At 49.3% G+C, this 14,932-nt stretch overlaps 2 protein-coding genes across 7 annotated transcripts in view; one reads left to right on the top strand and one right to left on the bottom strand.

The window, feature by feature from the left end:
- nup188 (nucleoporin 188) overlaps window positions 1–13,295 on the top strand; it is a gene marked incomplete at its 5' end in the record, with an annotated part of 29,235 nt that extends 15,940 nt beyond the window's left edge. Inside the window, 20 exons of the mRNA XM_079755776.1 lie at window positions 501–741; window positions 1,461–1,667; window positions 3,913–4,082; window positions 4,289–4,358; window positions 4,440–4,507; window positions 4,697–4,892; window positions 4,976–5,053; window positions 5,136–5,221; window positions 5,468–5,613; window positions 6,046–6,224; window positions 6,606–6,806; window positions 7,340–7,432; window positions 7,854–8,006; window positions 8,638–8,775; window positions 8,996–9,070; window positions 10,226–10,459; window positions 11,295–11,426; window positions 11,511–11,584; window positions 11,728–11,857; window positions 12,578–13,295. Of these exons, the coding sequence (XP_079611902.1) occupies window positions 501–741; window positions 1,461–1,667; window positions 3,913–4,082; window positions 4,289–4,358; window positions 4,440–4,507; window positions 4,697–4,892; window positions 4,976–5,053; window positions 5,136–5,221; window positions 5,468–5,613; window positions 6,046–6,224; window positions 6,606–6,806; window positions 7,340–7,432; window positions 7,854–8,006; window positions 8,638–8,775; window positions 8,996–9,070; window positions 10,226–10,459; window positions 11,295–11,426; window positions 11,511–11,584; window positions 11,728–11,857; window positions 12,578–12,751 (2,845 nt within the window). The 3' untranslated portion in view covers window positions 12,752–13,295. The remainder of the gene's footprint in view (window positions 1–500; window positions 742–1,460; window positions 1,668–3,912; window positions 4,083–4,288; window positions 4,359–4,439; window positions 4,508–4,696; window positions 4,893–4,975; window positions 5,054–5,135; window positions 5,222–5,467; window positions 5,614–6,045; window positions 6,225–6,605; window positions 6,807–7,339; window positions 7,433–7,853; window positions 8,007–8,637; window positions 8,776–8,995; window positions 9,071–10,225; window positions 10,460–11,294; window positions 11,427–11,510; window positions 11,585–11,727; window positions 11,858–12,577) is intronic.
- A 71-nt stretch (window positions 13,296–13,366) lies between these two features.
- cdk5rap2 (CDK5 regulatory subunit associated protein 2) overlaps window positions 13,367–14,932 on the bottom strand; it is a 46,991-nt gene continuing 45,425 nt past the window's right edge. For 5 of the 6 annotated variants that reach the window (XM_079755810.1, XM_079755811.1, XM_079755812.1 and 2 more), the window contains 3 exons: window positions 14,776–14,914; window positions 14,050–14,096; window positions 13,367–13,649 (listed from right to left, as the gene is read on the bottom strand). In XM_079755810.1, the coding sequence (XP_079611936.1) occupies window positions 13,626–13,649; window positions 14,050–14,096; window positions 14,776–14,914 (210 nt within the window). In that variant the 3' untranslated portion in view covers window positions 13,367–13,625. Of the gene's footprint in view, window positions 13,650–13,877; window positions 14,097–14,775; window positions 14,915–14,932 lie in introns of all 6 variants that reach the window. The other variant, XR_013812619.1, reaches the window with a different exon arrangement.

The following is a 14,932-nucleotide window of genomic DNA, read 5'->3' as shown; positions in this document are numbered from 1 at the left end:
ACTATAGATATCACATTCCAAAGGCTGTTCAGAAGTGAATCCCGCTCTACAAAATTAAGAAAATAGGTGAACTGCATGGCCATGCGGCCATTACCATTTTATTAAACATGGAACAAGACCTAAATGAAGTCTTTGGGCGTGTGTTGTCCTTCCGCTGCGCCCGCTGCTGGACGCGGTGATCCTTGGACAGTGGTGGGTGAAGCTCTGCCCTAACCAGACTGGGACCAAGAGTGGGCTCCAAAGACACTGACTTCCTCCACACAGCACTCCACACATTTTAACTGGCACTAATGGGACCTAGGAAGAACCCAAACCCTAATGCCCATAGGCCTACTTTAGGCCGAAGGCATCCTTGGGCAAGATAATCAAACATGTTTTAAACCCTCAATGATACAAACCTATGCTTATTAATTAAACCACCAAGTAGCTGTGAATAAGATGGGAACCTTTCTCTTCAATGAACCACTCTTTAAGTTAAAGCTTGTGTTTCTGGTCTCCAGCGGCGGCACGGAGGGCCCGGAGCAGATCCTGATCCAGACGGTGAAGCTGGCCTTCTCCGTCACCAACAACGTCATCCGCCTGAAGCCCCCCTCCGACGTGGCGTCCCCTCTGGAGCAGGCCCTCACCCAGCACGGCGGCCACGGCAACAACCTCATCGCCGTGCTTGCCAAGTACATCTACCACAAGCACGACCCCGCCCTGCCGCGCCTCGCCATCCAGCTGCTCAAGAGGCTCGCCACAGTAAGAGCGTCTCTTTAAGCAGTCTTAACGCGGTCCTATTGGGGCAGGGAAGTGGTGAGGGTGGTGGACTCCCAAGGTGCTTTGTTTGAGCGCCAATGCCCGCAGTCTGTCTGTAGAAATCATTGAGACCATAACTGGTCATTAATATCATGTATTTATAAATGGACTCTGTACGCTGCTTTAGATGAAAGCGTCCACATAAAATTATTTAGGATGAGGTTTCCAACTTTCCGAGGTGCGGCTGGTGTCTTGTTTACCTGTCGGCATCCTTAACAAGATGCCTATACCTCATCAAACCTTATCTCAACGGTGACATTTTTTCAACATAAGGTCTGCTAAACTGCACATTCTCATTTTACCATTTACATGGGAGTGGTCCAAATATGTGTGTCCGACCTTTTTCCCACAAAACCATGACACAAAACCATGGACTTAAAAATCCAGGGACAAACACAGGTCTGAACAAAGTACAGGGCTACTCGTATATGCTCAAACCCCCACTCTCCAGTGAGATGCTGGCTGGTTATTCCTATAACTGATCAATGAAACAGTTTACATGTTAATGGTTTGGTGTAGCCGGTCTCAGTGACTGTCTAGTCCACGCTGGTCTTGTGCACCATGCTTTCTGACCCACGTGATCTGCTCCTGTAAGGCCGTTGTTATGGGGTTGATCACCCAGCCCTAATGTGTTTGTGTAATATCATTCAACTCCCTCCTAGGTGGCGCCCATGTCAGTGTACGCCTGCCTAGGCAGCGATGCGGCCGCCATCCGCGATGCCTTCCTGACGCGTCTGCAGAGCCGCACCGAGGACATGAGGATCAAGGTCATGATCCTGGAGTTCCTCACTGTTGCCGTGGAAACGCAGCCAGGCCTCATCGAGCTCTTCCTTAACCTGGAGGTGAAGGATGGTAGTGAGGGGTCAAAGGTGAGAATGCAAAGAAAAAAAGACTAACAGAATAACTGTCAAACCATACGGTAAAGTTTATGCTAGAGAATATGGCGACGCAGTCGTCATGGTTTACATGTTCTTCTGAAGCAATGGTTGGCTTTCAAAGCCTGTAATGCATCTTTTAAGTCTAACAAGTGGTTAATATGCTTGTTAAATGAACACGGTTTAAAACCAGTTAAAATCTGCCCATAATATCAATGTCCCGGTGAACTAATGCACGTCCCACCAAAACATACACAGGTACGTTTATACTGGAACTCTGGATGAACTCAGGAGAATCTGATCCGGAGTTACCCTTTAACACATGCTACACACAAGATGAGATAGGCCGTGTCACTAGGGCTGCTGCCATTCAGCAAATACTTTGACACTAATCTTCTGATGTACTTGTATATACTATTTTGAATCTAGATATGTTTTTATCTTCAGTATCACTACATAATTGCTGTGTTCTGCAGCAGTCTGCCTGCCCTTTACCAAAAGCTTAAAGAGTATGGGAGTACTTTCAACTAACGGATACCAAAGTCAGGTTTTCCTCTGTGGAAAATGTCAATGGCTTTTCACACAGCACTACCGCCTTATCGAACCGTCGAAAAGACATCCAGAATAGGTGCTATTCTGGATGTTGGGCCTTATTCTCCATCTCTCCTCTTTATCTCTTAATGATTCTTTATTTTGTCAAAGCAGAATCAATTGTATATGAATCATCATGGTTAGTGTCAGCTCTAAGTGACCCCATATGGAGAGCATCAACCGGTGGATCTTGACTCCTAGGAATGGGGAATGCCGCCCCAAAGTTTCCCTGAGGCTCAAGGTGTCCTCCATGCTAGTCTGAGAGTCTTCCTCATGTTGCTCTGGGCTCCAGGTGTTCTAGTCTGAGAGTCTTCCTCATGTTGCTCTGGGCTCCAGGTGTTCTAGCCTGAGAGTCTTCCTCATGTTGCTCTGGGCTCCAGGTGTTCTAGCCTGAGAGTCTTCCTCATGTTGCTCTGGGCTCCAGGTGTTCTAGCCTGAGAGTCTTCCTCATGTTGCTCTGGGCTCCAGGTGTTCTAGCCTGAGAGTCTTCCTCATGTTGCTCTGGGCTCCAGGTGTTCTAGTCTGAGAGTCTTCCTCATGTTGCTCTGGGCTCCAGGTGTTCTAGTCTGAGAGTCTTCCTCATGTTGCTCTGGGCTCCAGGTGTTCTAGTCTGAGAGTCTTCATGTTGCTCTGGGCGTCAGGTGTTCTAGCCTGAGAGTCTTCCTCATGTTGCTCTGGGCTCCAGGTGTTCTAGCCTGAGAGTCTTCCTCATGTTGCTCTGGGCTCCAGGTGTTCTAGTCTGAGAGTCTTCCTCATGTTGCTGTGGGCTCCAGGTGTTCTAGCCTGAGAGTCTTCCTCATGTTGCTCTGGGCTCCAGGTGTTCTAGTCTGAGAGTCTTCCTCATGTTGCTCTGGGCTCCAGGTGTTCTAGTCTGAGAGTCTTCCTCATGTTGCTGTGGGCTCCAGGTGTTCTAGTCTGAGAGTCTTCCTCATGTTGCTCTGGGCTCCAGGTGTTCTAGTCTGAGAGTCTTCCTCATGTTGCTCTGGGCTCCAGGTGTTCTAGCCTGAGAGTCTTCCTCATGTTGCTCTGGGCTCCAGGTGTTCTAGTCTGAGAGTCTTCCTCATGTTGCTCTGGGCTCCAGGTGTTCTAGCCTGAGAGTCTTCCTCATGTTGCTCTGGGCTCCAGGTGTTCTAGTCTGAGAGTCTTCCTCATGTTGCTCTGGGCTCCAGGTGTTCTAGCCTGAGAGTCTTCCTCATGTTGCTCTGGGCTCCAGGTGTTCTAGCCTGAGAGTCTTCCTCATGTTGCTCTGGGCTCCAGGTGTTCTAGTCTGAGAGTCTTCCTCATGTTGCTCTGGGCTCCAGGTGTTCTAGCCTGAGAGTCTTCCTCATGTTGCTCTGGGCTCCAGGTGTTCTAGCCTGAGAGTCTTCCTCATGTTGCTCTGGGCTCCAGGTGTTCTAGTCTGAGAGTCTTCCTCATGTTGCTCTGGGCTCCAGGTGTTCTAGCCTGAGAGTCTTCCTCATGTTGCTCTGGGCTCCAGGTGTTCTAGCCTGAGAGTCTTCCTCATGTTGCTCTGGGCTCCAGGTGTTCTAGTCTGAGAGTCTTCCTCATGTTGCTCTGGGCTCCAGGTGTTCTAGTCTGAGAGTCTTCCTCATGTTGCTCTGGGCTCCAGGTGTTCTAGTCTGAGAGTCTTCCTCCCTGTGGTCCTCAGGAGTTCCTGCTTGGGGAGTGGAGCTGCCTGCAGGTGGTTCTGGACCTCATCGACTCCAAGCAGCAGGGGAAGTACTGGTGCCTGCCCCTGCTGCAGCGCGCTGCCCTGGCCTTCCTGCTGGCTCTCTGGCAGGACCGGCGCGACAGCGCCATCTCCGTCCTACGAACAAAGTATGACTTCCTCTGTCCACCATGACATCATCTTATAGATTCATGAATACCACTTTAGAATTTTGGGGATTTTTTCATTTTTTTGACATTAACATATTATTGGTTTGTTGATTTTAGTTTTATTGATTGTTTGGTCCTGCCCTTGTTGTTCAGACAGACTAATGTCCACTCTGGGATAAGTAAAGTACATTATACTTTTTTCACAGAGATAAGTTTTGGGAAAACTTGACGACTCCTCTTTTTGGGACCCTCCCCTCTCCCTCAGAAATGACCGAGGTAAGGCTGTGGCTGGTCAGATGTACACTGAGTAATGATTCAGAAGGTTTGTCAGTACAATGAGCTCCTCTTCCCCTACAGTACTGTGTTCTGGAGACGTGTGCGTTCGTCATGAAGATCATCGGCCTTGAAATCTATTACGTTGTCAGGTAAGTTCATATATTTGTGTTCATCTCTTGGCTGCTGATGCATGATTGTTATATATTCTAATACAGGCTGCATTATAATATATGTGTGAACATTATAGTACCTTTTTAAATATTCAGTAGTAAGTAAAAAAAGCTAGTGTGCAGATGGCAGTAGGATCTGGATTAATACCAAGTGGCTTCGATGTCCAGCGGCTCCTTGGAGCCGTCTCTGAAGGACGCGCTGCAGAGGTTCTCCAGCGGGCGGCGCTATGAGTACTGGTCCCAGTACGTCAAGGCCCTGGTGGCGCACATCTCGGAGACGGAGGAGGAGGGCGTGCGGTCGTTCCCCGAGACCCAAATGCTCATCTCCGCCTGGCGCATGCTGCTCATCCTGTCCACCTCGCACGTAGGTCCAGGGAAGTGTGTGTGTGTGTGTGTGTGTCAGAGTCAGATTTCTAAATGGTTAAAGCATGCGTGTGTGATCCTCAGTCTGACGTGATGCAGCTGACGGAGGAGTCGGTGAAGCTGAAGCTCTTCATGGACGTCCTGGACGGAACCAAAGCTGCTGTGAGTGGGCGGAGCCAACGGGGGTCCTCTTTATTCATTGGTTTACCTCCTCTGGTCCTAACGGCTGCCCCTCCTCCTCTAGCTGCTGGTGCCCCGGTCTCTGCCCTGTCTGCGCCTGGGCTCCATGATGGCCACGCTGCTCCTCATCCTCCTCAAGCAGTGGAGAAGGTGAGCAGAAAGAAACATAAATACAACCGGCCAAACATCAACCCTATAGTAACCTCCCAGCCCCACCCCTTGGCACTGTCCCCTGTGTAGGCTGCTAGGGGTAGGAAGGCCCTTTAGTGTTGGACCACCATGCATTATCCTCTCAATTGACTTTACATGTGTGTGTCGGTTGGTGGATGTGGACAATGTTGTGTGGCTGATTAGTCCCTTTATGATCCAATTTAAATGTTGCTGCTGTCCCTGTAGTGTGGTGTCAACAGCCCCGGACATCCTGACCCCCCTGGCCCTGGTGCTGGAGAGCGTTCTGCAGGCCGACCAGCAGCTGATGGAGAGGACAAAGGCCAAGGTCTTCTCTGCACTCATATCTGTGCTGCAGATCCAGGGACTCAACGGTGAGCGGCCTGCCAGCGCTTTGAAATATGGCCTACCATTCACCCAATCATGCACACATTCATACACAGACGGCGGTGACAACCATGCAAGGCGTCAGATCGTCGGGAGCAGTCAGAGTGACGCGTCTCGCTCAGGGACACCTAGACGCTCGGCTAGCACGAGCCGGGGTTCCTGTTAGCAACCTTCTGGTTAGCAGCCTACCTCCTGAGCCACATGCTGCCACGTTACTGGATCTTCCACTGTGGAATAAGGAGGTGTTTTGATGTTGGTCAGATAACACGGTGGGAGGCAGAGGATCAGGAGATGGAGCAGGTTGCAAATTGCAGACAAGCCGATCGAATAACCACTGACAAAACTGTAGATATAAACGTAGCTCGAGATGGCTAATAATATTTCTTTAGTATAAATAGATGTGTCTCCCCCGTCCACAGGCAGAGAGATCCCCCAGCTGCCCCAGCTGCTGCTTTGTGTGTGTGACACGGTGAAGGACGAGGCCCTGGCCCTGATGGACAGCACCCACCACCTGGCGCCCCAGGGAGACGCCCCGGAGGACCGGGAGAGCATGGAGACGGACTCGCCCCGCGGCCTGCAGAAGGACCAGAGAGACGGGGTGGGGGTCCCTCTTCATATTATACAGATGTTCTAGTTACATTATTGTACAAATAGGATGGGCTTAAGATGAGTGGTGCAACATTACACTGGAAAGTTTCTTGATGTCGATGATGTTAAAGCTAAATACAAACATAATAGAAGTGAGCATCACTGTATGCAGGCGCTGGTTGACCAGTGAGTGGTGGTAAATGTCATGGTTGTTCAGCGTTTGATTTCTCTTGCCTCTCATAGAGACGACTCATTTAGAACCATCCGGGTGTTGATTGAGTCTCTGGTTTCATTAGTATGATCTGATTCTTATTAATGTCCTTAGAGGAGACGTGAATCATGCTGCCAATGCTCACGGCCAAACTGAACCTTCCCGCTGCTGCGTTTCCAGGTGTGTGTCCTGGCTCTCCACCTGGCCAAGGAGCTGTGTCGCGTGGACGAGGACGGGGAGCACTGGGTTTCGGTGATGAGGCAGGTGCCTGTCCTCCCCTCGGTCCTCAGCGCCCTGGAGCTCAGCCTGCGCCTGAGGCAGAACTTGTTCTTCAGTGAGGCCTCCCTGCACCTGCTGCTCACGCTGGCCCGCACACCGCAGGCAAGCCCCCCTCTCCTCCATGCCGACACCCCACTCCTTTTTAAAGGGGTGATATCATGCTTTTTCGTCTTTTCCCTTTGCTTTACCGAGAACGCCCCTCGATAAGCGTTCCAAACGGCTTGTTTCGCGCTTTACTTCCGTAACAGTGTGACGCCAGACTGTGCGGAAGGCGCACCTCGCAATGTTCACAATCTTCAGGGCTGTGAATTTGCCGACGCACGCGCAAATCAACAGTGTGGGTGTGCTGAGGCAACCGCAACAAAGTGGGCGTGCTGACCAATCACAGCAGTCTGGGCTGCTCAGGAGGCGGGCCTTAAAGCGACATACAAAACAGAACATTTTTGAAAGGCGCTGAAATTGGTTTTGCAGAAATGAACAGTGTGAGAATAATAAGGGGTATTATCAGCATGTAACCCTATTATAGTAGTACCCCAAAATGCAATTATTAAAGATAATGATATGACCCCTCTGAAGAGTGATGTGTGGGAGCAGAACATGACCGTGTGTGTGTGTGTGTGTGTGTGTGTGTCCAGGGGGCGGCGGCGGTGGCGGGCGCCGGACTCATCCAGAGCATCTGTCTCCCTCTGCTCAGCGTCTATGAAGTGTCCTCAAACGGGGGCTCCCAGGTAAGGCTCACACACCACCGACCCCCCCTGGCTCACTGTGTTGTACAGCACTACTATCGGCCATGGACTATAGAAAGATCTCTTTCTATATATATCTCTCTGTATATAGTCATATACTCTTTGAAGACGAGAACTCACGCTTGTTTGATTTTTACTTTTGCTAACTAATAACTGCTTTTGTCTGTCAAACATCTTGCAACACAAAATAAAAATAAAAACAGCAACCACTCCCTCCTCTTGCTAATCGAATATACACGACTTGAATCATGCCTATGAATATAACGTATATGTTCATTCCCTGGAGGCCACTGCACCTATCTAACCTGGCGTTAACGTGGATGTCGCCCTATGCTATGCTACGTAGCTCTGTGTCGTTGTTTTCCATCCTCTCAGCCCCAGACATCCCCTGTCCTCTTTGTAGAGTTTCTCCCGCAAGGCGCAGGACTCCCCCTGCTGGCCGGGAGTGTACCGCCTCTGCATGTCGCTGATGGAGAGCCTGCTGAAGACGCTGCGCTACAACTTCATCAACGAGGCCCTGGACTTTGTGGGGGTTCACCAGGAGCGCATCCTACAGGTGCTACTTCACGCTCTGACCCTATAGAACAAGTTTTGGACGGGTTTTGTCTGGAGTCTGGCCAGTGGTGTTGAGCTTGTGAGATCAAAATAAAGAAAGCTTTGGGTTTGGTTGTGAATCGCTCTGATTGAGAATGTTGGCTCAATGGGAATGACTGACTGTCACTCTGGCACATCATCCATCAGGTGACCTTGCATCGATACGGTGGCCCTGACGATCAAACTACCTGCCTATCAAACATGATTTGCAAATTCCAAGAAACACAACTGCATTGACAGAAAACACAAACGCATAAGTCACAACAAACGCAAAAGCCACAACACGGCACGCAAGAGCGTTAAATTATTGTATGATGCCGATAGTCTGGCCCAAGTGAAGAGGACTTTTTAAAGAGGACTTATGTGTCCATAGAGGTCTCGGCCAGCTATCAGAGGGAGCCATTCAGTCGAATCTTGGATTAAACAATTATTGAAGGAAATACAAATTAATTAAAGGACAATATGTGACCAAATCCCACTGTAGATGTTTATGTTGTACCTGTTCCAATGTGTGTGTCGGCCCCCAGTGTCTGACCGCTGTCCGCACAGTAGATGTTTACTTTGAGCCGCCCTAACGTGTGTGTGTCCCCCAGTGTCTGAACGCGGTGCGCACGGTGCAGAGTCTGGTGTGTCTGGACGAGACGGACCACACCGTGGGCTTCCTGCTGCAGCTCTCTAGCTTCTGCAAAGAGTGGCAGTTCCACCTGCCCAAGCTGCTCCGGGACGTCCAGGTAGGAGACCCTCAACCAGCCATGGCCCGCCTGGGGCGACCAAACTTGTGACCTCACTAAATCTTAAATTATGTAAATCTCCCAGTGGGATAATTAACATGTCTATTTATTGTTCACTACAGTATTCCTCTTTTTAGTCTTCAATCATACTCCCTGACCTCTGACCCCTGACCTGAGGAGCTGCTGATGCTCTCCGTTTGGCTCTCCCCTCCTCCTACAGGTCAACCTGTGCTACCTGTGCCAGACGTGCACCTATCTCCTCCACAGCAAGAAGATGCTCCACCACTACCTCCAGGTAGCTACGAGAATCTAAATTCTTAAACATTTTTATGCTTTATTCCTGAAGAGTTAGACAGGAAACATCGGCCCAAATATTGCACCGGAAGATAACCAGTCAAAAAGTTAATGAAGAATCTGTTTGGACCACGAATAAAGACAGAAATAGAGCACTTTAACGATTAATTCAAAATGACTGTGAAAAGGTCGATGTATATCGTGATGGATCGTTGTAGGATCGTCAAAGAATATATAGATTATTGCAGTATCGATGTATGGCGAAATTATCGGTATCGCGGGATAGGGCTGTACGGTATGGACTAAAATTTATATTACGGTATGATTTGAGGCATAGACGGTAACGGTATTATATCACTGTTATTTTATTTTCTAATTTCTATATAAATACTTCTGAGGGGGTAAAATACTGTTTGGCAGCTTTTACTGTACTTTTGTATTACTAGGACATATTCCAAATAGTTCAGAAGTATTTTAAGAACATGTGTTGAGCAAAACTGCTGATGAGGAAAAATCCTTTCTCAAGTTACTTTCATCTCTGAAAAACCCAAATGTTTAATAGTATGGATTCAACCATATCTCCATGATGGAAGTTTCTGGCCAGAGCACAGTGTACGCCTTACACTCACATTCCTCCCCTTAGTCTTAACGAGTTTGGGCTCATGGGAATACCTCCATCCCTCAGAAGTTAGCGTCGGCTGCTTCTCGCTTGCCATGATTGCTCTGCACGCTACCAGCCTCTGTCACGTACCGTGTGGAATGAGAGCTCGTGAAGGGACTATTGTGCGTGTTTGTGCAACAGCAGACTGCCTGAGAAGGCCGTGTTGCTGTCAAACCTGTCCCTGGGAGAAGTAACATTGCGCCGAACTGAAAAAGGAACTACGCTTCGTTACCAAACTTTCAGTAGTAACACGTTGCTTATTTTTACCCGAGAAATGTACATTACTGACGCGGTTCTTACTTCGTAACGCGTAACACTCCATACCTTAGCACAAATTCCGACCGGTGCACTCTCCATCCCCTTCATACCGCACTCCCCCGTCGCGGGCCATGTCTGGTACTGGGAGGCACCCTGGGATCCCTGTTCCCCACCGGCCGGTCCGTCATCAGACGACAGGCTTCACTGGGTAACCCCGTCGCCCCCCCACCTCCTCAGGCTAAGAACGGCGAGGCGCTGCCCCCCGGTCCCCTGGCCCGGCCGCAGCGTGTGGCCCTGCTGACCCACCCCCCGGCCAAGGAGGCGGCGGCGGCGGACGACGGGGGGCAGCGGGAGGAGGCGGAGCAGAAGGGCCTGCTCACGGTGCAGTGCAGCCTGCTCAAGATCCTCAGCAAGGCCCTGGCCGCGCTGCAGCACTTCACCCCCGACTGCTGCCAGATACTGGTGGACCAGGTGAGACCTGCCACATACTGCACCACCGGGTTAGACACAGGCCCACACTGCTGCCACATACTGCACCACCGGGTTAGACACAGGCCACACTGCTGCCACATACTGCACCACCGGGTTAGACACAGGCCACACTGCTGCCACATACTGCACCACCGGGTTAGACACAGGCCACACTGCTGCCACATACTGCACCACCGGGTTAGACACAGGCCACACTGCTGCCACATGCTGCACCACCGGGTTAGACACAGGCCCACACTGCTGCCACATGCTGCACCACCGGGTTAGACACAGGCCCACACTGCTGCCACATACTGCACCTCCGGGTTAGACACAGGCCACACTGCTGCCACATACTGCACCACCAGGATAGACACACGCCCCCCTGCTGCCACATACTGCCCCACCAGGTTAGACACAAGACTCACTGCTGCCAGATACTGCACCACCAGGTTAGACACACTCCTTACTGCTGCCACATACTGCACCACCAGGTTAGACACACTCCTTACTGCTGCCACATACTGCACCACCAGTGCTGGTGTCTTGTCTGTCCCGTTGGCTTTAGTAAAGCCCTAAATGTTTCTTGTCAACATCTTATAATTAAGTCTTAAGTGACTTAATCAAGCAGCCTGATAAAGGAAGTCTTTCCTCATTATGTGACCCTATAGTGCACAATCAATTAAAAGCAATGCACGACCCTGACGATGCATGGAGACCCCTGTCTTTAAATACATTTTGACACAGATTGAAAAAAGGAACGATATTTGAGCGTCGTGCGCTGCTTGTTAATGTTGAGGACCCAAAGTGTACTGAGTGTGGGTCCTCTCCTCAGTGTATGGACCTGGCCGAGTACCGCACGCTGTTCGTCCTCAGCTTCACCGCGCCCGCCTTTGACCCTGACGTGCCCCCCTCCTTCGGGACCCTGCTGGGCACCATCAACGTGGCCCTCAGCATGCTGGGAGAGGTAGGGTGAACCCCCTGGCTAATTGATTCATGTCAATTAGATTCATTGACACCATGAGCAACATGAGCTTGTCCTCCTGTGCAGATCGAGAAGAAGAAGGAGCCAGCCTCCCTGAACATCGCCTCCCTGGCCTCCCCAGATGAGATCCAGGCATTAAAGTAAGTCCAGCCAGCTCTAACCGTCCTATCCTACTACCAACACTAGGCAACACTGTCCTTACCACTCCAGTAGTCACTTCACTTTGCCTTGTTTCACATTTAACTGAAACTATCATGGGGCTGACCGTTTGGTTATCATGAAGGTCCCTGCTGATGTTCACCATGGAGAACGGCTTCTACGTGTTGACCTCCCAAGCCACGCGGTGTCTGAAGGACCCCTCCATCCTCCCCAGGGACAAGCAGAGGCTCAAACAGGAGCTGAGCTCTGAACTGGTGAGGCCTGCACATGCCTCATACACTACTGGATCTACTGAAGTTTAGCCGTTATAGTGAACACATGTAGAACTCGGTCAACTAGAGCAAGCGAAAGAACATGCAGTACACATTCAAACTGGAACTAGAGAAGGACGCCTTTGTTGGCTTTGGAATCCTCTGGCAAAGCTACTTACTCCGTTTGACAAAGCTTTAGATAAACAAAGAATGTTGCTTTGGTCTCTCCATAACAATTGTCATTTTTGAGTGTAATGCTGCTACTTGGGCCTTGCCAAAAGAGGTCTGGCCTATGCTTCTGCAATGCCAATTAACTGGCAAGGTCCAAGACATGTATGCTGTCCTTTGCACTGCCTATGGGCAGTGCTTTAGGAGTTACTGTTGGACTGCTGCAAGCTTTTGTTCGCAATGGAGAAGGGAACTCTGATGGTGCACAGCCAGCAAGATTCCGATTCCATGTGAACTTGTATTTTGGAAGAGTCTAAAAACTGTTCAACACTGTAACAGATATTAACTCTCCTTGTGGGAATACGAGCTATACCTCCTGGCAGGAGAAGTGTCTGTACAGTAAACACCAGTCAGAAGTACTATTCTTTAACTCGCACAAATCACTTTCTTCTGTTCCCACCGCTGTAACAGAGCAGGGCGTAACACGACACCTAACCATAGTGATTCCTGTGAACAGTCCTGTTTCAGACGTCTAACTCCCTCCCCGTGTTTCAGAGCACGCTCCTGTCTGGTTTGTACCGACACTTCCGCCGTGGGTCGCCCTCGTCGCCAGCCAGCGGGATGCTGGCCTCAAGCCAGTCCAAGACCCCGGGCCCCAAGGGCAGCCATGAGGGCCAGGAGCCCATCATCCAGCTGGTCCAGGCCTTTGTTAGACTGGTACAGCGGTAGACCCCTCCTCCCTTCTCCATACTACCGGCGGTTTGGTGTTTTAACATCTAGAAGTGCCAATATATATAAAAATACACCATTCGATTTTTGTCAAACAAAAATGGAAAAGCATCTTTTTTGGTTTTCATGCTTAGTCTAATTTTGCCAAAGTGTCTGTTACGATAAGTTCCTGAGTTGAATTTGACGTCACCATGACCAAAGCCTAGTGTGTGTATAATATAGTAGACTGGTGAATTGAAGACATGCTTGTTGTATAGGTTAGTCTCATGGCTGTGCAGTGTTTGGGCTTATTGAAGTCCACCAGGGACCCTGTCATGTTGTTCCCTCTTGGCCTAGTTTTATAGGTCAAATTGCCAACTTTTGCTAACATTTCCTTGAATGTTATTTTGAAATCTGATGCGTTTAAGATCCAGCTTACTTATTGTTGCCCTATAGTAGCAGACTTTCATGTATTGCGAGGAGGGGTGTTTTTCAAATTTACATCAGTTTCAAGTCTGAAAAAAATCCTTTGTATCGGTTTCAAAGCAACAGTCAAGATTTGAAAATAAAGGGACTTTTGTAAAACATCAATTCTGTCTTATGTTTGAATGAAGGATCAGAAGCTTTAGGGAAACATGTTTACTAACACATTTGTTTCATTCATCAAATGCACACAATACTAATATACCAGCCTGTCAAGAATACAAATCTTCCCATTGTAAAATCATTCATAAAAAATAGCTTTGATAAATATTTACAGAAGCCTTTACATTTAAAAAACATGTGCAATCACAGAAAAGTGGAGCAAGTTACAGGTAGTTAACAGCAGGACAGGATCCATATCCAAAACAAGGCGGTGCAGCCAGTAGGAGGAACTGGCAGAGAGGAAGCCCCTCTACTGGCTGTTGATGGGAACCTCCTGTGGGATCAAGGAAAGGAGGTTTACTATAAGAAGCAAAGGCTGCCCAGCATGCAGCCTCAGGGGCTAAAGCTTCAAACTCAACACATTCTTTGCCAATCCAAACTACTCGTCATGCATTAAAAACGCATATCATCACATCTCTGCTGCCATTCTGGAAGGGCCAATACAATCCAGGGGAAAGATTTGCATGCAGGTTCTTATCAGACCACCCTGCTCCTCACTCACCTCCTCTGGGCCTCCAGAGAGGCCCTTCAGGCCAAAGAGGGCACAGTAATTTGTCTTAAGGAATGTGTTGGCAAATGAATGAAAGAGGGGAGAAACAGTAATTCACTCAATGAGAATGGTTAATTAAACATGACTCAACTTGTAATATTTAAGGGCTTTAAACTTGGCTCACCTCCAGATTCCCTCTGGCCTTCTTCAATACTCCGTGTGTTACTGACACTGAAAGCAACAGGATGGTATTAGTGACAGGCCTTAAGCACAAGAGTTTACCCGGCCCCTAGGGTGAAGTCCGGAGAGCCAGATGATTCCCAATGAGCCAGTGGGCGCGTTGCCCACGTTCCCATCATGCAACTGGCTCAAAACCGACAGCACGGAGGGGAGCTGCCTTGTTTTTCTCTTATTATAATTAATAAGATTATTAATTATACTGAATACTCTGTATTTTGCTTGCAACTCTACTGTTGATATTAGGGATAGGTCTAAATAGATGAAGTATTGATATGACCGCATATACAACCTCACACACCATCTATGATGGGTTGTAACCCTACTTGTTGCGTCCTGCCTCCTACCCTCGCCACCCAGGCGCCAGCCCTTGCTGAGCAGATCCTCAGTATCACCAGGATGTGTGAACGTGTGTGTAAAAGGGCAACTCCTGACCACCTGATTCACATGAGGTCATGTGGGAAAGGCCCCTTAGAAAGGGTTAAGGGGAAAGACACCAGGTTCCATTTCAGAAATTCCTTACCCAACTGTGATACCCAGCAAGTACAAAGTACAAAAAAAACCCCACTAGACTTCAAATATCAAGCCTATTCTGCTTGCATAATAGACGTTAACACACAATAAAGGGCTGAGTTAATGAGTGTATTTGAGATGCGGTGGTTCCTGGACCTACACTGGTCGATGATGACCTTCTCCATGCCCTCCTTCAGCTGGTTGGTGGTGCGCAGACGCTTCACCGCCCCGCTCAGCAGACGCTCCTGCTGGCTCAGCCTGCTCCTCAGCCGGGACACCTCGCTCCGCAGCAGCTCCTCCTGCACCGCCGGGAAGGG

The sequence above is a fragment of the Pollachius pollachius genome (genome assembly GCF_949987615.1).
Source record: "Pollachius pollachius genome assembly, chromosome: 18".
NCBI lineage: Eukaryota > Metazoa > Chordata > Actinopteri > Gadiformes > Gadidae > Pollachius > Pollachius pollachius.
Note: the sequence above shows the minus strand (reverse complement) of the source record. Positions and strands in the feature narration are given on the sequence as shown.